The following is a 19,737-nucleotide window of genomic DNA, read 5'->3' as shown; positions in this document are numbered from 1 at the left end:
GTGCTGGGATTACAGGTGTGAGACACCGCTCCTGGCCCTGCTCTCCTTCTTTTATGCTGGAGTGCAGACAATACTGAAAAGACACCTGCCTCCAAGGTGATTCCATGTCCTCTTAAGCTCAGCCAATTTACTTGGCAGCAACACCCACACCCCCACGTGGCATTTGGCACAGGCCAGAATTTCTGCCTGTGCCCCAGCCTTAGGCAATAACATCAAAATTGCTCTCTGCAAGGGTTGGCTCAATCTAGAAAGAAGAGGTCCAGAGGCCACTCAAAAAAATCAAGGGTGGCAGGCAGCCCCAAGCTAGTATTTCAATTACAGGCTGTGATGGAAACCTGGTCCTCCAGGTGCTTCTCCTTTGCACAGGTTGGCCATCCCTGTGATACTGAATGGACTTTGTGACCCACCTCCTGTACATCCCTAGGGGCTATATACAGCATAGGAGAAGAAAGAGGTGACCCAGTGCACTAGCTAACCTGCTGTCCACAGCTTGGCTTGAATGTACATGCCCCAACTCTGTTGTAGTCAAGTGGCCCAAGGAACTTTAGATAATTACAATCCCTCCAGATACTCTGGCCTGCTGGACAAATAAGGAGAGCAACTCAGGGATTTGTCCTAGAGTGAAGGCCAGATTAAGTAAGCCAGCAAAGTTTCAAGAAGAAACATTCAAGAAGAAACATAGGGAAAATGAAACAGCCTCTGAAACAGGAGAAGTTTGCCTAGCACAGCTCTTTGTGCCATATGCCAAATTAGATCTGGAATGATAGAGTCATTTCAGAGCTTTCCTGTTAAAAGCCCTTCCATCAACTCTGCAAACTTACCTTCCAGCTGGGAGCAGTGATTATTAACTCAGCAGATAGGTGCTTTGTCAGATTCAAAAGAAAACAAATCTGCTCCAATGAAGGGAATAAACAGCTCCTAATGTTCAGCCTGGGAAGCTTTTGTATTGACAGGGCATAATTACCTTTCATTTCATGTAATGATACTATCATATTGACTTCGTTCCCCCCATTCCAAAATTACAATATACTTTCCTCCCCTTGACTGGATGCTTGGGATCTAGGAACTCATTGAACCAAATGACATTTGCTCTTGCCATGAGGCAAGTATTTGCTTTTTATGCAGAACCCATCATGCGTACTCAAAAGCAACATATTTAAGAATTGTTCATCAAAAACACCCACAAAAAATGAGGCAAACTGCCTGTTTTCTAACATATTGCTAGTTATTAACTCTTTGGATGCTTATACACCTCACAGAATAACAGAGTAACCTATCACCAAGAGATTTCTCTTATTTCCTTCATGGGCACAACTGTTAATTTCCACAAAGACCTGCAGCATTTTATTAGCAGAAACAAAAGATAACAACTTGTGTAATCTCTCAGATCAACTTGTCCTTTGTTGGGTGTGTATTAAAACGTAGGCTTGATAAAGTAAGAAATTGGTGTCTGCTCCAAATATAAAAATATCACAGCGGATGATGGGCACAACCACAATATCCACATCCCAACTTTACACCTTAACTCTTCTTGACAATTAAAAAAATTTTTAGAGAAGAAAAAGTTTAAGGGAATTCACCACAGAGTAACAGATAAAGGGACTCCACAGAATAACAGTAAAAGTCTCATGAAATCTTGTAGTAAAAATCAAGAAAAAAATATCCAAAGAATAGCCCTAGAACTACCAAATAACATCTGAAGATAACCTGTTAGACCGGGTAAATACTTTGGGGCTCACACAGAAGAATGAGGTAAGGCTTTTCTATTTCTAATTTCCATGATGACAGAATCCTATCATGTTGACTTGACTGTCTTCTGCTGTGGTTGATAAGAAAGGGCATACAAATTACTTGTATTTATTCAGATTATTATTTTCTATAGATAGATAAGCCAAAAATACATTTCACATTGACCATGGAATAGATTGGCAGATGGGAATGACTAAACTACTCCCAAGTTGAGCCAAGCCCATACTGCAGAACAAAGTGGAAGTTTCCACATCTCATTACTAATCTCTACTCTTCAGGATTCAGAGTTGAATTATTCTGCATTAAGGAGATAGTAACTCAGTTTAATTGCCCACTGTGGGAATTGCTGGTAGAATAATAGAACAGCATATCTTGTCCAATCCTCATACAGGGCTGCTTTTTGTGTACATAGGATGAAGGTGGCCAGGAAGCCAGCAGGCCAACAAGAAAAAGCCTCTTAAATTTATAACTTGAAAAATCAGGCCATGTGCTTCGGAACTGACCCTCCAGTCTCCTCTCCAACCCCCATCTCTATCCCCAGACTCTAACTTGGCTCATCATAATAATCTATTTTGCCAGCTAGTATTTTAATATTTATTTTGCTCATGTTTTAATTTTTTCCTGTAATTTACAAAACCAAAGTTCCAGATTTATGAATCATGTTACTTTGCATTAACTCTCCCTACCTTCGCAGTCAAACAAGCATATTTTTACCCAATTTAACTAAAAAATGGTGTTCCTCATTCTCTGACTTTTAAACATGTATTTTTAAAATACCTTATCTTGTGTTATCCAAACCAGAACACTTTGAGAGCAAAAGGAGGTGCTGTCTGTAATTACTTCAGAATGATACCCATAAACCAGGACTCTCCTGGGTGAATGTGATTGTATAGTCACTCATCTATAGTCTATATCTGTATCTAATCATCTATACCCATATCCATATCTATAGCTCTATCATCTATACCTGTAGTCTATATCCATCTATATATCTATACCCATCTATCTCTGTATTAATACTTACGTCAATGTCTATATTCTCTATCCTCTATATGTATGTCCACATCTATATCTATTTCTATATCTGTATCTATGATTGGATCTATAATATATCTACATCCCTCTCCATCTATACCTACATCTAAAGTTATTATTAATTGATGCTGTTATTGTAACAATCACCTTAGAGTATCTCACTTTCTCTGTTTCTCTTCATTTCTCTTTCTCTTCATCTCTCCCTCTTTTATCCATTTCTCATTGGGACTCCCTCTCCAATGACTCTTTCCTTTTCCTTGTAGTTTCTTTCTTTCCATCTGTCTTCCTCCCTTCCCCTGCTCTGCTCTCTCTTAACTGGTAATAGTAAGGAACTGAGAAATTTTAAATTTGCATCTATCATATTTCTTAAACAATGTTTTCTGTTCCTTAAAACTGCATTTCATATTTCTCCAAAAATATCAACAAAAGTTGTTCCTTCTCATAGGCTGAGTCTCAGTTTTACCATCCAGAAAAATGGAGTTAATCATTTCTGTGTTCAAGCCAAATAAATGAGATCATGTGTTGACAAGTGCTTTACAGCAGCAACCATAGCTGTTCATTAGAATTACCTGGGGAGCTCCTGAAACTCACTATTTCCAGGCTCAATCCCAGACCCAGGCATCAGGATTTTTTACTGATCCTCAGTCTATTCCAATGTGTGGCCAAGGTTGAGAACCATTAGTTTGCAGCCTATACGGTATTATAAAAACATATATTAGCGCCGGGCGCGGTGGCTCACGCCTGTAATCCCAGCACTTTGCGAGGCCGAGGCGGGCGGATCACGAGGTCAGGAGATCGAGACCATCCTGGCTAACACAGTGAAACCCCGTCTCTACTAAAAAAAATACAAAAAAAAATTAGCCGGGCGTGGTGGCGGGCGCCTGTAGTCCCAGCTACGCGGGAGGCTGAGGCAGGAGAATGGCGTGAACCCGGGAGGCGGAGCTTGCAGTGAGCCGAGATCGCGCCACTGCACTCCAGCCTGGGCGACAGAGCGAGACTCCGTCTCAAAAAAAAAAAAAAAAAAAAATATATTAGCATGTGTTTATTGCATCCTTCATTTAACCCCGTGAATCAGTAACTCTATAGATAACAGGTTACCCAGCCCTACCCTAAATAATTGGGTATGGAAGAGGGAAGATGAAACTTGAGCACATTTTGAACTCTCCTGGGCCATGTTCTGAAAGACTCATTATGTTAGAATTATCTCATTATTTAGTTGTTAGACTCTAACTTTGAACACATAAAAGCCAACTTCCTCCCATAGCTTTGTCTGTCACTTGGAATACTTGTACCTCCATCAAAAACAATTGTCTGATGGGGGTTATTTACATCCTAAGATGAGATAAAAAAAAGAAAACATCTAAATTTCTCTTTCAAAAAATATGCAAGAGAGTGAAAAATTCAATGCAAAGGTGCTAATTATTAACCATAGATTAATTTTCAAATTGTATCTTTAACTTCTAAAACTAATGAGTACAGAAATATTCCACACTGCAAACCTGGGCTCCCGAGAACTCTGATAATTAGAATACCTCTTTGTAATAAACATTACCTAGTACGTAAAAAAAAAAAAAACAAGGAAAGAAAAAGAATGATTGTCATTATTTATAAAACTCATTAGTGATAAAGAACAAACACTTTTCGAAGAAATACTGTTCTTGACATCTTAAAACTTTCTCTGAGAGGACTGTAGAAACTTACTTTTCAAGTAAAATGAAACCACATGGATTTGGAAAAATAACACTGGTGACTTTGGTTTTAAAACTTGCCATTTAGTAATCAGTGCAGGTTTCTCTATTAAGCTGCTGATTTGCTCTTATGTTTTAACAGTGGGCATTAGGCCAGTGTAAATGTTAAACTGACACCCAGTCTGGCTCTTAAAAATGTCAGTGATGCTAATGGTAATGCATGAAGGCAGAGCTAGCTGACGTTCCCAGAACCTCTAACCAGTTGGCCTCAGTCTGGGTTTCCACCTATTGATCGAATGACCTGGAATGTATGGGAACCCAAATCCAACCAGGGGAAAAGAAACACCTGTTTTAATCAGAGAAGTCTGATGCATACCTTCATAAACCCATCATTCATATCTTTTAAAAACTATATTTCTTCAGCCCAAAATTTTTATTGTTTTGAGTCAAAGCATCTAGGTCACTTTAACTGAGCCAATTGCACACAGTCATAGCCATGTTACAAAATAGATGGTACAATATAATATTAAAAAATACTGTCTTCCTAGCAGCCTAAGGGACTTGGACAAACGGTATGAAATTATGAATTCAAAATCTGGGGTTTGAGCCAAACTATTGGCCTTTCTTCTAATCTTTGAGGTTTCTGGGAGGCCCTGCTCCCACTGCCATTTCTATGATAGTATCTCTGTGAGCATATCGTTAGGAAAGCCTTGGAAAGCCAGGGGGCCACTTTCCAGTCATGTTCAAGGGCATACTGGATCTTCCTGGGATGGACCCAGGAGTTAAGTACGTCAGAAAGAAACTGCTCTGAAGGGGTGGGAGTCCTGTCCCCCGTGCAGCAATTCTAGGGAAGGAGAGAGATTTGGGCTTCAGAGACTGAGAAGCTGTCCACAACACTCACATGTGTTGTCCTTGTTGCTACTTTCCAACAATCCTCACTTGTATGTGGTGGTGCGCGGGGGTTGGTACAAAAGACCAAATCCCCTAGAAACAATCTTGGCAGATATTTTTTATAAAAATGACCCCTCACCTCACGGTGATCCGGTGTTTGGCTAATCAGTCCATAATCAACTTGGCTGGAACAAAGAATGTAGCATGTGGTTGTGAAATAATTTTTTTTTCTGGCCTCCAATTTCTGCTCTATTATAATCAGGATAGAACCAACCACGCTTCCTGATTTCAAATCTGTTTCATGAATTTCTTATAATTAAGGATATTTTGCTCAGGTTGGAGAAAAAGGGCAGTATGGACCCTTGCCATTTTGAGAAATATAAATGCTCTTTTCACAAAACTGCAAACAAACAAACAAACAAACAAAAAAACAAAACAAAACACTCTGCAGCCACTCCAGAAAACAGTTTGGTGGTTCCTCAAAAAGTTAAACACAGCCTTTAATTTTGACCCAACAATTCCATATGTTTCAGCAACTCCACGCCTAGGTATGTGTCTAGAAGAAGTGAAAGCAGGGACTCAAATTGATGCTTGTACACTGATGTTCATAACAATACCAGTAACAATAGACAAAAGGTGGAAACAACCCAAATGTCCATTAACAGATGAATGAATAAACAAAATGTGGTCTATCCACACAAGGGAACATTAAAAAGGAAAAATAAGAAAAGGAAAAACTTCTGACATGTGCTACAGCATAGATGAGCCTGAAAACGTTATGCTAAGTGAAAGAAGTCAGTGACAAAAGGACAGATAATATATAAATTTCACTTGTATGAGGTCCCTAGAGCAGATAAACTTATGGAGACAGAAAGTAGAATAGATGTCACCAGGGGGTAAGGGGAGGGAGGAACTGGCAATTATTGTTTAATGGGTACAAAGATTCTTTCAGGTATCATGAAAAAGTTCTGGAAATGGATAGTAGCGAATGATTGCACAACATTGTGGATGTACTTAATGCCACTGAATTGTACACCTAAAACTGGTTGAAATGGTAAATTTCATGTTATCTTTCTTTTTCTCTCTCTCTCTATACCACAATTAACAAAAAACCAGAGCACCACAAAAATCCAAAACCTAAGCCAATGTTAGTGTGAGAAATTTACAATAAAACAGATAATGTACATAATCCTTTTAGCTGATTTTTAAAAAATTACAGATGAGAAAGTAGCATTCCTGTCTTGACCACTCCTAGAAAACCTTGTAAATGAAATTCTTGCATGTCCAACTTCGGTTGTTAATCTCAGACAATGAATACAACTTGGCCTAATATTTAACGGTGGAAACTTTTGCTCTGAGCCAGGCTTACCATGCTACACAGTGACTTGTCATTCGAAGATGGTGCCTGTCGAAGAATGAAGCAACCCAACATCACAATATATAGAAATATAAATGTATAGAAATAAATATAGAAATATATAGAAATATAAGCAGCTGGCTTAAGAGATCCAGCTGCTTTAGTAATGGCCTCCAAATGCCTATGAGTGCCTAATTTAAGTATGTTCATTCTCATAAACAAAGATAAAGAAGTCCATTGGCCGAGGATTCTATTGTTCATGCCATCTGTTTAACCTACTTGATGAAGTAGTCTCGCCCATCTCGGTTTGCCGTCATCTCCCATCCATAGGGCGGCACCTGGCTCAAGCCCCAGGTTCCTGAGGGAGGCGGCCAGCCTGAAGACTTCGTCCTGTGGCTGGAAAAGAAAAAAAAAAAAAAAGCGTCATTACACCTGACTCCTGAACATTCCTTCTGAGACAAACTCTGGAAGGAGAATGTGACTTGCTCCTCTTAGATTGGGCAAACCCCCAATTTACGTTGCAACAAAAATCGACACATTATCTTTTACAATTTCTAGTTTACAACTTCAATTCAATTCAGCAGCAAAATGAAAGGGTAGGTTCTGCAGAATTTTCTAGGTGCCTGCCTTTCCAAGATCAAGAAGAAAGAGGAAGTAACTCCATGTGACAAGCAGTAGCCATGGGCAGCCTTGTAGTCACAGTCTGTAACCAGAGGCCTGAGCCCAGTTTCTGAAGCATCACTGAATCCTGGCTAAGCCTCCTCAGCCCAGGACCTGCAGAAATTCCTCCTTGCCCTCATGTATGCCCAAGACTTCCTCAGACCTTAACCATACTTCGGAAGGAAGTAAATGATGCTATTTTAGGATGGCTCAACATCCCTCATCACTTGGTCCTTTCACTTCAGATGAAGTTACTCACTGCATAGCCTGTAAAAGCCTTTGGGTGGTTCCAAATCCCAGGCTGGCACCACCGAAGCTGGTGGCAGGGAGCAGTGATGATGCTTTCGGGGACTCACAGTCTCAGCTACCCGTGAGCCCTTTGCAAAGAGGAAACAGCACCCCCTGCAGTCAGATGACCGCAGAGCAGGCACCCTTCCCCCAGCCTGGTGCCCACCCAGGCTAGTGAGCGTGGCAGGGGCTAACACAGCTGGGCACTCTCGCACTAGGTGCACCCTGAACAACCTCATGTGGTGGCTCTTCTGCAGCAAACATCCAAAGCAGGGGTCTCGGCCTTTCAGACTTTTAATTCCCGAGGATACTGGGCAACTCATCCCTCCCCAGCCCAGCCCTTCCAACACCTCTCAAGTGAAACAAGCCCATTTCCTGCATGTTTTCTGCAGATGAACTATTTTGCATAATTTTCACCACCTCCATTCCTTTTTCTTAACTTCCTTTCCATTTGCCTACAGCCTTCTTAAAGGATGTAGGAACAGTTTTTCCGTTGGAAAAAAAGTGTTCACAAATTTAATACTGGTCTGGTAAATGTAGAATGCCACCATAGGATTATTTGTGCCCCATTGACTACTAAAAGACATGGCAAGCATTTTGTTCCTCTTCTTTGCACAAAAGTCAGCAGTGGCAATTTCCTCTGGTGGTTTTTTTTTTTTTTAAATGTGCTGCTTCCCTGCAGTGAGAGAACACATGAATTTGCTACCCTGAGGTACTATTAAAACAACAACAACAACAAAAAACACACGCAGAACCAAAAAACCCCACCAATTTCTCTACACTAGTAGAGAATGCATTTGAATGCTTTCTAAGGTGGTATCAAGAAAACAAGTACTTACAGGTATGAACACAGTCTATTCTATTAAAAATGTTTCCAAAAGTAATAGTACAGTTAGAAATGGCACAAAGAATATCCTTGTGAGTGAAAGGAGGCCTATGTAGAGAATGCAACAATTTATTCTGGGTTACTCAATTATGTACAGTATCAGAAAGTTTATCTTCCCCAGAGGAGGCTAACTTATTAAAAACAAATAAACTGTCTTTCCTTTCCTTTCCTTTTCCTTTTCCTTTCCTTTCCATTCTTCTTCCCCTCCATGAAATCTTAATCACTAAAGGAAAGACACAGGCTTCCTAATATAATTTACATGTAAAATATAGCATTATAATAACGAGTTGGAGGAAGCCTGAATTTTATTATAAACTACATTTTCCTGTACAGTATGTTCAGGAAGCAGCTAACAACCATTTAGCAAGATGTTTTCAAATAAAGCCTCTTGTCATAAAATACCAAATGAAGTGCCAATACTGGAAAACTCTACAAATGCAAATCAACTGAATCTAGCTCAAGGAGTATCCCCTGATACAAAACAAATAATTGAATAATTAAGATCAAACATGGCTACATGTCTGTTAATGTGTTGACAAAAAAAATACATGGATCTGAAAGGCCTTAGTATGATTTAGAAAATTAAAAGTGCAAGAAGAAAAAAAAAACACCCTTTGTAAGTATTTATCTATAACAACCTTGAGAAAAGTCAACGACACAGGTCGTAATTGCAGAGGGATTTGGCTCCGGCTCCTATGCAGTGTGATGACTACAAGTCCAGCCCTGACAACGGCCAGTATGAGGATTTCAAGCAGTCATAATCCAGGGTTTTATGTACTTCCCAAATTGAGCTGAAAAGAAGCACCTGGCAGCACTTGTTAAATATACAGATTACCAGGTCCCAGAAATGATGATTATGATTCAGTAGGTCTGCATTAGAACAAGAAATCCATGAGTAGGTGTGAATGCATTGAAACAAGTAATTCAGATGATTCTTGTCTTCAGGTAGGGTTGCCAGATTTAGCCAAAAAGCAAAGCCAAACAAAAATATCCACTTAAATTGAATTTCAAATAAACAACGAATAATTTTTAGTATAAATGTTAGTATAATTTTATTGTAATATATAGGATATACTTATACCAAAAAGTAATGTTATTATTTATTGAAAATTTAAATTGAAGTAGGCAGTCTGTATTTTTTAACTGGTAACCATGGGGTTTGGGAAATACTAGTTCTTGCTACCCCAAGCTTAGGCTGAGATCTGGTAGCATGGGTACTACCTTGTGGTTTGTTAGAAATGCAGAATCTTCATTTTCTTGAGATCCCTATGGAATTTATATACCCTGGAAAGTTTGTGAGGCATCACCCAAATCAGTGGTTTCCAGTGTGATGCCTTACTGCACGTTGGAATCCCCCATGGAGGAACTTGTAAACTACAGATGCCTGGAACCAAAGCCAAGCCACTGAGTCCGAATATCTGGGGATAGGGCCTAGGCATTGGTATTTTATACTACCCAGGTCAGCCAAAGTGGCGACCCACTGCTCCACGTAACTCTACCTTTTTTTATTATTATTTTTATTTTTTATTTTTAGCTGACAAGGTAGGAGAGGAAGGGTGTGGTGATCAAGAGCAGATATGCTGGAGCAGAGAGTTTGAGAAGCATAGTCCCAGGAGCAGCAATAGCGGCATCACCTGGGAATTTGAGATGTAAATTTTGGGGCACCACCCAAGACCTACTGAATCCAAAACTCTGGGGTGATGGGGGTGACCCAGCAATCTGTGTTTAACAAGCTTCCACACAATGCTGATGCCCACTCAAGTTTGAGAAACACTGGGTTAGAACCAGACTCTCTTCAATCCAGGCTCTGCCGTTTATTTTCCACGACCTTGAACAAGTTACTTCATCTCCCTAACCCCCTCAGTTCCAGTTACTCCTTGGTAAAATGATGACAATAGGACCCATTGGGAGAATACTAAGTGAATTTTGTAAAGCACTCAGTATGTGCTATAAAGTCTTTGCTAAATAACTATAATATAGGACTTTGGGTGGTTTTGCAAGTATGAATGGCTTTAATCCATCCTCAGAACAGAAAGACAGTGAAAGGCTTGGTCATCTATTCTTCTCCATTCTGGCAAGAGCAGGGCAAGAAGGGTCTTAACCAAGCAGTCACACCTTCCCAGAATGTCAGAAGGTGATGAGTTCAGCCATTCTCAAGGCAGAAGGAAACATCAGAAAGTTTTTTACCAGAAATCCCAGCTGTGTGATCCTGGGTGCACAGTGTCCATTTCCACCGGGCTCAGGCAAGGCCTTGAGAGTTCTTGCAATTCTGATGTCCTGTGACTTCTATCTGAGAGCATGGCTGTGTGAACCACTTTCAAACGCTTAGCTCAGCCTTAAAAATAGCGACCTACATTGGCAGGGCTATTTAAGTCACTTCAGAAACTCCCAGCGACTGACTGAACTGGTTTGTAACTTTGTGCTTTACCCATCTATTGTTTGCAACAGATTGAAACCTTCCTGGACAAAAAATGTCTTCATACTTGATAGGAAATGAGAGCAGCTATGAATGGTGCAGACAAAGTTGTGGAACGATTTGTATTGCAACCATTAGTGGAAGTAACCCATGGTTTCCTCCTGCGTTCATGCCTCTAAGTCCTGGACAAAATCTCGATGGCCAGCTCGCCCTAGGAGAAGGCAGGCTTTCAGGAGCCACCTGGAGGCCTCTTTGGTATTTGAGTTTCCTTAGAAACATGGCAGTATCAGAAAAAGGGATGCCGTAGGGGAGAAGGAATGTGAGGTCAGGTTCCAAAGTCCTGAGTCAGATTCAAATTCTGCCACTTACTAGATTTGTGACCCTGTGCAATTTACTCTAAACTCTCTGTACCTTGTTTTCATCACCTGTAAAGTAGAATTATTCTAACTCACTGTTTTTCATCTGGGGTGATTTTGCCCCCAAGGGACACTTAGCAATATCTGGAGATTTTCGGTGGTCACAACTGAGGGGAGGAGGAGGAGACTAGGTATATTGCTAAACATCCTACAATACACAGGACAGCCCCTCAAAAGATAGAACTATCTGGCCAAAATGGCAATAGAGCCAAGATGAAAAAACCCTGCTTAGCTCATAGGACTGTTACAAGAAGATAATGTAATTAATGCACAATTCTTAGTATAGTACCTGGTATATAGCAGGTTCTCAATAAACTTTAGTTGAATAAAACATAAAACCAAGCATTCTCAAGGTTTCTGCTTAGAGTCTAATAGTGATAAATTCAACATATCTTTATATCAGAGGGAAAGAGTTCAAATACCAGGTTTGCCACTTAACAGGTTGGCTTTTCTGGGTTTTAGTTTTATGTGTAAAATGGAAATAATAACAACTAGCTCACAGTGATGTTATGCAGGTAAATGAGATACATAAAGCCCTAAAGTACAATGCTTGACTCATTTAGAATAGTCTCATCAAATGGTACATTGTGTTGTAAGCAGTAATGGTCATACTAATAAGAGTAGCATGCAGCATTTCTAAGGATATAACTGCTTAGGATACTCACAGGCCTGCCTCAGCACACAACAGGCGCCTGCATTATTATTTCCCTTTCAAAGATGAAGAAACTGAGACATAGAAAGGGTGTATAACTAGCCTAATAGGGACAGCAATCTACTGAGCCCTGAGACTTTCTACTCCAAACTCCATATTACTTACACCGTGCCACAAATAAGTGTGATAACAACTTATCAGCTTTCTTATGTATCTGGTAATATTTTGGACAGGTAGCCAGGAATAAGCTGCATCCTTTGAGACTTGGTGTTGAGGAATGCATTATCTTCATTTCAGATACGGGAAAACCAAAGCTAAAGCTCTGTGCATTCGGTCATTCATCGGTGACATTGCACGATACTATACAGGTCTAACAAAATAAAACACGATCCAGAATTTTATCATTCTTATCTTTGTGGACTCACAAAGATTATTTTCAGACTAACCCAAGGTTATATAGCATTCTCATCTAGCTTGCTGTAAATGGTGGTTGGATTATAGAACCCCAAACCCTACAGATACCTCAAGGTATCCTAAGATAGTATTTTACATTTGCAAGCAGATGGTATTCAAGGTATGTTTTGGGTTGACATGCAATGTGGGTTAAGGTAAGGAAGTGGAGAGGTGTGAGGAAAATGAATGATAATAGATGGTTCTGGATGGATTTAACAAGCTCCAAGTTTTGAAGACAGCCATGTTTCTTTTGTGCCCAGCTTGATATGTGACATTGGGGTTAGTAGAGGGTCCCTGGCATGACCCTCAGGGAGAAACTGTCCTGTACAGTTTCTTGCCCCCATGAATCAGTAAGGAACCGGCTAACCAGGTCTTTTCATTCCATTTATTCGTGCTGTAGACACACAGATAGGTCCTGAATTAGGCTGCTTTCTCTTCTCCCTCAGAACATAACTTTCTCCATTAAATCAAGCTTCAGTACAGTAGTCAAAGTATTTTGATCTCATACAACAGGTAGCAGCTTTTCATTCTACTGTTCCTTATTAGCAGGTTTTGGCACAGGTACATGTGAGGAAAGCTACATTAATAGCCTGAAAATAACTTCAAAGCCCCACAGATAGAAGTAAAAATCATCCCACCAACTATTTTTAAGATGTCACTTTTGTTATGACAAGGAGGACAGGAAAATATAGTAAAGGGGGAAAAGCACACAGTTAAAAACTACTTTAAATATTAATGCCAAGCCTCATGAAAGCAGATGCTCAAAAATATATTCATTACAAAATCATTTTAATCAAGAAGAAATGTATTATTAATCAAGAGTTTCACTATGGTAAAAGACATTTGACTGTATATTTTAACAACCAAATTGAAATACTTTTCTGATTATTTTCATCTGATTCATTACATGATTTACCAACCCACACAATAAAATTAATTATGTAGTTATACATCTATGATTTTCAGCACGAGCCTCTCACAGCTTGTTGAGTTAGTTATGTTCTTAATTAGGTATCAGGGAGAATTATTAGGATAATTAAATCTGGGTTAACTGGTCTTCTTCCAAAAGTTTCTACTTACAAAGTTCAGCCTCACTTTGTGAACAATCCAGTGACAGAATCCAGATGTCTTCAGGGTGTGAGGCCATGTATCTATAGAGTCCCCAGACATCACATGCAGGGGTTGCCATTAAAGTTAGATGCAGCCCTGCCTCGAATTGGACATTTGAATTTTGTACTGTGCATTTGCATCTCTTAGTTCATGAATTCTCCAACTCTGTAAATGTGGAAGGACAATATAATTAGCATGATATTGTTGAGGAGATAGCATAGTAGAATGGCTAAGATTCATTGCTCAGAGAGGCATCACAGAGCTAAATGTGAGAACCATCAACAGGTCAAGTCTTGAGCTCCTTCTGCTAGAATGCTGTTGTACCTGTTCATGAGTTTGTAGCTGTTATTATACTTCCCAAGCATATGATGCCAGGTGGTAGGCTGGGCACTCACCCTTGAGGGGATGGACAATGTCCTTACCTTTCTATCAGTATTACTCAGACTAGTGCCAGGCACATGATAGATGTTCAAATGGGAATTGAATTAATAAATGAATCCAAGCTACATGATGATACTGGCACAGGATGTTAGGATCAAAATTGTAGTTCTCTGCCTTTGAGTGGGTAAGAATACATGTGTGTTGAAATGCCATTTGTTGAATAACTGCTGTCAGGCACTGTTCTAGGCACTTTCACAGATTCTTTCTTTTTAATCCTTAGAACAGCTCAACAAGAGGGGTTGTTTGCTACTATGTCAGCTCATCCAATGGAATAGCATTCAGACATTAAACCAAAGTTGTAGATGAAGACCGACTGCCATAGGATGTAGTTAAATGAACAAAGTTGGTTACAAAAAGGGTGTGCACCATGTGATCCACCTTGTAAAAAAAATCTGTGTGCATAGGCAAGAAAAATAGTCTGGAAGAATGGGTACACTGTGGTTAAATCTGGGTTGTGAGATTAAGGTGTTTTTTTAAATTCTTGCGTATTTAAATTTTGTGTATTTTATATTGTGTATTTAAATTTTGTGTATTTTTATTTCCTATAGTGAATATATATTACTTTCATACTTAGAATTTTATTTTAAACAAATGAAACTAGAAAATGGTTATGATTCCATGTGGATTCTTGGTGGAATCACTGGAGAAATTGTAGAGAGGAAGTACTGAAGGTGTGAAAACATACAGGGCTGGTGTGGCTCTAGGGAAACACATTGCCATATATTGCCCAGAGTGCATTTTGGCAATCCCTGATAGAGGGCAATTTAGCAACCTCTATCCAAACTGAAAGTGAGCATACACTTTGTCCTAAGTGTTCATCAGTATAAAACATGGCACAACCACACAAAGGAATACTATGCAGCTGTAAAAAGAAGGAATGAGGAAATTCTTTATGTACTGATTTGGGAAGACTCTGCAGATACATTAAAATAAAAAAAATCAATATGCAGAAATATGTACAACCTGCTACTACTTGTGTAAAATCAGGGAAGAATAAAGTAGAAAAAAAGGCCAAACCATGGAGTCTAGATTCAGACAGAGCTGCATTTGAACACTGATGCCACCTCATAGCATCTGTGTGAGCTTAATCAGGTTCCTTATCCTTGTCCAAACATCAGCTTTCTCCTCTGAAAACTAGGACTAATACCAACCATCCTGTTGAATTGTTGTAAGGACTGTATGACATAGGTGATCAAAAGCTGCTATCATTATTACTTACACACATTCTTTAATGCATATAACAAATATTGATTGAATGCCTAGTTTGTACCACACGCTGTTCTAGGTGCTTGGAATGCATCAGTGAACAGAATAGACAAAACCAGATTTATTGACACGTAAAATAAACACCAATGATCACCTAACCTAGACTTTTTTCTTCTAGCCTAGCATCTACAATGGTTTGAGCGTGTCCCCCAAAGTTTACATGTTAGAAACTTGATCCCCAAGGCAGTGGTATTGGGAGGTGATGGGACCTTTAAGAGCTGTTTAAGTCATGAGGGCTCCACCCTCATGAATGAATTAATGCTGTTATTGTGGGAATGGTTTATTATAAAAGGGGGAGTTTGGCCCCAGAACTATGAGAGGTAAATTTTGCAAGGTTCCATGGTCAGTCTCGTACTGCATATAGCAACCCTATACTATCCCACAGTTCCCACTGTGTGGGATAGAATGTAGTCTGAGAGCTCTGTTTCTCTTTTTCAAGCATCCACTGCCCTCATGACATTACATTTGCTCATTCACTCATTCAAAACGTTTCATTGAGGACTCTTGTATCAGTCCTTTTGTAGGACTAGAGCTGTGACAAGCAGATAGGGTGCTTGCTTTCCTGGACACTTATGGGACTTATAACATTGTTGAGGAAGGCAGGCATCATGGCTCACCCAACCTGGACGTTGTCCTGGCTCTGGGTTGTCCCCTGAATCTTGAGCTTTAATTGAAACTTCTCAGTTAGGCGTTCATGCTGGGAAATTCAGGAGAGAGGGAAATCTTCCTTACATTCCTCAAATTATCCCACACAGACAACAATTTAACCCATACCAATCATTAAATGCTTTTTCTTGCTTCATTTAGGACCCAGTCTGTTGCCTTTAGCGGTAATATGGAACCTGTATATTGCTCTCAGGACCCACCAAATGCATCATGTCATAGAACTTGACAGTGATTACAGAGTTAATGAAACACAGCATTGTTGAATCTGCCAAATGGCCTAATCTAATTTTCAAATGTGTTGTTAAAACACTTTTGCAAACACTCATCATTTTAAGAGATAACATTCATCTTCACATTTCACTTATTTATGGATGACTCATAACCTAATACTGCTACTCACCAAGCTTAGCCAAATCCAACTGGCTTCCCTTGAACATGTATACGAAATATTCAAACATTTTCCGATTTAGCTATTCATTGTGAAAATTATATTCTCACTGTTTGTTGGGGACATGCGCATGTATTTTAATTATTTTTGAATTTTATGGGTTAACATATATTTATCTAGACTGTAGTTTACTTAATCTTCTTGACTTTGCCTAAAAACTTAGAATCCTAAAAGTATATCTATTTAATAATTATCTCCCATTCCATTAAGTTCTTAAATTCTTTCTGAGTAAGAAAACCAAAATATTTCCTAAAAACTATTCTGAGGAGGCTAAGTTCTAAGTCTACCATTGATAGTAGGGATCAGCAAATTTATGTAAAGAGCCAGATATACTAAATATTTTCAGATTCATGAGTCATAAGCTCTTTGTACCAACTATTCAACTCCACCATTGTATCAAAAGTAGCCATAGACAATATGGAAACTAATGGACATGGCTGTGTTCCAACAAAACTTCATTTACAAAAACAAATCCACATGTGGCCTTCGAGCCATAGTTTGCTGACCTCTGATTTATAGTGTCACCTTGAGAAAGTCATTTATTTTTCTGCCCTTCTATTTTCTTATTTTTAGAATGAAGGGGCTAGACTACATGATTTCAGAAGTCCCTTCAAGCTCCAAAATGTTCACCTTGGTTGACTAACCAGGTTTCTTTCTCAAAGGCCATAATCTTCAACAGGACTGGAAGAGACTCTGATACACAAATTGTGCAAAACTTTTTTTTCACTGAAGTAACAGTTCACCACTCAGGGAAAATGAAAAAAAAAATTCTATTTTCCATAGCATTTGACCCAAAGATAGAACATTATAGTTCAACCCATCACATACCTGCATATTTATGGGGAGTTTTAAATCTCTGAACCATTGATCTTGTCTTGTAAATAGGGCCACTATTTGGATGAATAGTATTTCAAATATGCAATATGCTGGCAGTCCAAAACAATAATGGAAAAACTCACTCTAGTGGCTGCTTTCCAAAATTCAAATCAAGATTCTTTGGGGCTTGTGGAAACAGTATCACAAGCTGATATTTAAAGGTTTTCAAATGTGATGTTGTAAGATAGCTTTACTATCAAGTGGTATGAGGTCTAATAATGTCCACCATTGTTTTAGCCTTACTCACATTTTTTTAAACTACCAAAGGCTGGTAGTTTTCCAAGATAAAGTGCCTATTTTCTATCAAAAACATGTTTGAGTTTGGCTTGCTATCTCAGTGTCTGCTGGAGACCCTTTCTTTACTGCTGAATTATAATCCCTAAAGAACAGGTGTTTATAGTAAACCTGCTGACATAATTAAGAAGGTAAGATGGAAAGTTACAGCCCACTTAGGTACACCTAAATGCACTGGTGCTAAAATATGTTGTCTGGCTTCCTTCCCCAGAGTTAGAATGCATTTGCAATATTTTTAATGGGTTATTTATAATGTAAACAAAACACATAAACCTACTGTACTTTATTTTTATCTAATTCTAGGAAGATTTCTGGTGGCTTTTCTTTTAAAATTGTTTAATGAAGAGATTCACAGCTTTGTTCCTGCATTTATTTACATGACTGTTGTCTCTCCCCATCCCAACCCTGAATTCATCATGCAGTTCCATGGTATCCCATAATTTTCTGAAGCTATTAATATAGAAGGGACAAATGTGTATTTGAAGTGTAGAAATTGAAATGATTCTTTTTAATACTCCCAGCTTAGATGTTAAAGGAAAATATATAATTTCACTAGATTTCTCAATATCTATACATCTCCAAGGTCATCAAAAATGTGTAAGAATAGAAAGTGCACCAAGCCTCATAGGGCATACAAACATATACACTTGAAAATAGATATTTATCACTCAGGGCCTCCCTACTACTCTTTCTCTTTCTCCTTCTCTGCTCTTCTCTCTTCTCTTCTTCCTTTTCTTTTTTTGTCTTTAAACAACTGCAAACATTGTGGGTAGAAAAGATATAAATAAGGATAATGTGGGGACTTTCCAGTAGTGATGGAAACCAATTTGCAGATACTTCCCATCCAATATCACTCTGCACTTATTTATTTTTGTTTTGTTCATGCAGAAACCCTTTTATTGAGCACACTTTTATGAGTGGAACTGTGACAGACACAGATGACAAGTCCCCGCCCTGAAAGGAATGAACAACCTAATACAAAGTAGAGAGAGAGGAAGAGGTAGTGTTGAGTATGAGCTGAAAATATGACCATCATGCCTCCTTGCTGCATATAGGGAAAACAGATTTATGGTTTATGTCTTTAGAAAATCTCTAAGAGCTGGTGCTTACCTCAAACTCTGGAGGTGAAAGAGAAGGCCCACATTCTTTTATAACTTTCATAGTTTCCCATTCTGGTCTCACATTTCCATAACAATTTCAATAACAATTATATTTATTATGACATTTATAATAAAAAATCTATAGCAAGGTAAGTGATGCTGTTAGTAACCATATTAGGGTTTCTTAGTTTTCATCCATCATTCCCAGCTTCCATTTGGAGTTCATTGATATTTTTTCAATCCATCTGCTCCAATGATAGGCATGTTATCACTGAACACAGAGAAAGATCCAGAAATTCCTTGCCCTAACCCACATAATAGGCTCAAGTGAGCCCTGCTACCTTTTCATGTCCAAACATAATCATTTTATGAATCAGGACAAAAACCATCATATATTTTCCTAAGATGTGTTATGAAGAGGAAATGAGTTGAAAACACTAAGAAGACAATAAGCTCTCAATATTTCTATATCATGGAATAATGATTTCCACAGTACGGAAGACATTTATTTACAAAGAGCACAGAGTTACAAATTGTGGGAAACAGCTATATTGTAACCATGTATGACTTGCTAAGTTTACACAAGTTCTCAAAATCTTCTCCTCCAGCTGACAATGATAATGTATCTGCAACTGTGAATGTTTCCAGGAAGGAGATTTTAGCAGCTAGCTGTTACATTTATTAGAAAAGTGCAGAAAAGCCTTTCATAATGAAAAGTGCCCCTTATAGCAGGGCCTCTCCAACTTTAGTATGCATAAGAATCACCTGAGCATCTTGTTAAAATGCAGGTTCTGTTTCTGTAGGCCTAGAGTGGGGCTCAGGATTCAGCATTTTTAATGGGCTCCCAGGTGGTGTTGAAGCTGCTGGCTCAGGGAGCACAGTCTGAGCATAGTCTCGCAAGGTCAGTGTCAGGTAAGGAGTGGATGCTGACTTCCATCCTGGCAAATCTCTGCCAGCCCCTTATACATTCCTGAAACAGGATGTTAACTATCCCTGTTGGAGATTTCAACCTGGGGCTCCCTGGCCTGGCAGGGATTTGCCAAGA

The 19,737-nt window shown here is 39.0% G+C and overlaps 1 protein-coding gene across 6 annotated transcripts in view; it reads right to left on the bottom strand.

Moving 5' to 3' along the window:
- FRMPD4 (FERM and PDZ domain containing 4) overlaps positions 1-19,737 on the bottom strand; it is a 602,496-nt gene that overhangs the window by 223,798 nt on the left and 358,961 nt on the right. For all 6 annotated transcript variants that reach the window (XM_055376894.2, XM_055376892.2, XM_031006115.3 and 3 more), the window contains one exon: positions 7,000-7,116. In XM_055376894.2, the coding sequence (XP_055232869.1) occupies positions 7,000-7,116 (117 nt within the window). The remainder of the gene's footprint in view (positions 1-6,999; positions 7,117-19,737) is intronic.

This window comes from Gorilla gorilla, chromosome X (genome assembly GCF_029281585.2).
Source record: "Gorilla gorilla gorilla isolate KB3781 chromosome X, NHGRI_mGorGor1-v2.1_pri, whole genome shotgun sequence".
In the NCBI taxonomy this organism is placed as follows: domain Eukaryota; kingdom Metazoa; phylum Chordata; class Mammalia; order Primates; family Hominidae; genus Gorilla; species Gorilla gorilla.
This window is presented reverse-complemented; position numbering and strand designations above follow the sequence as displayed.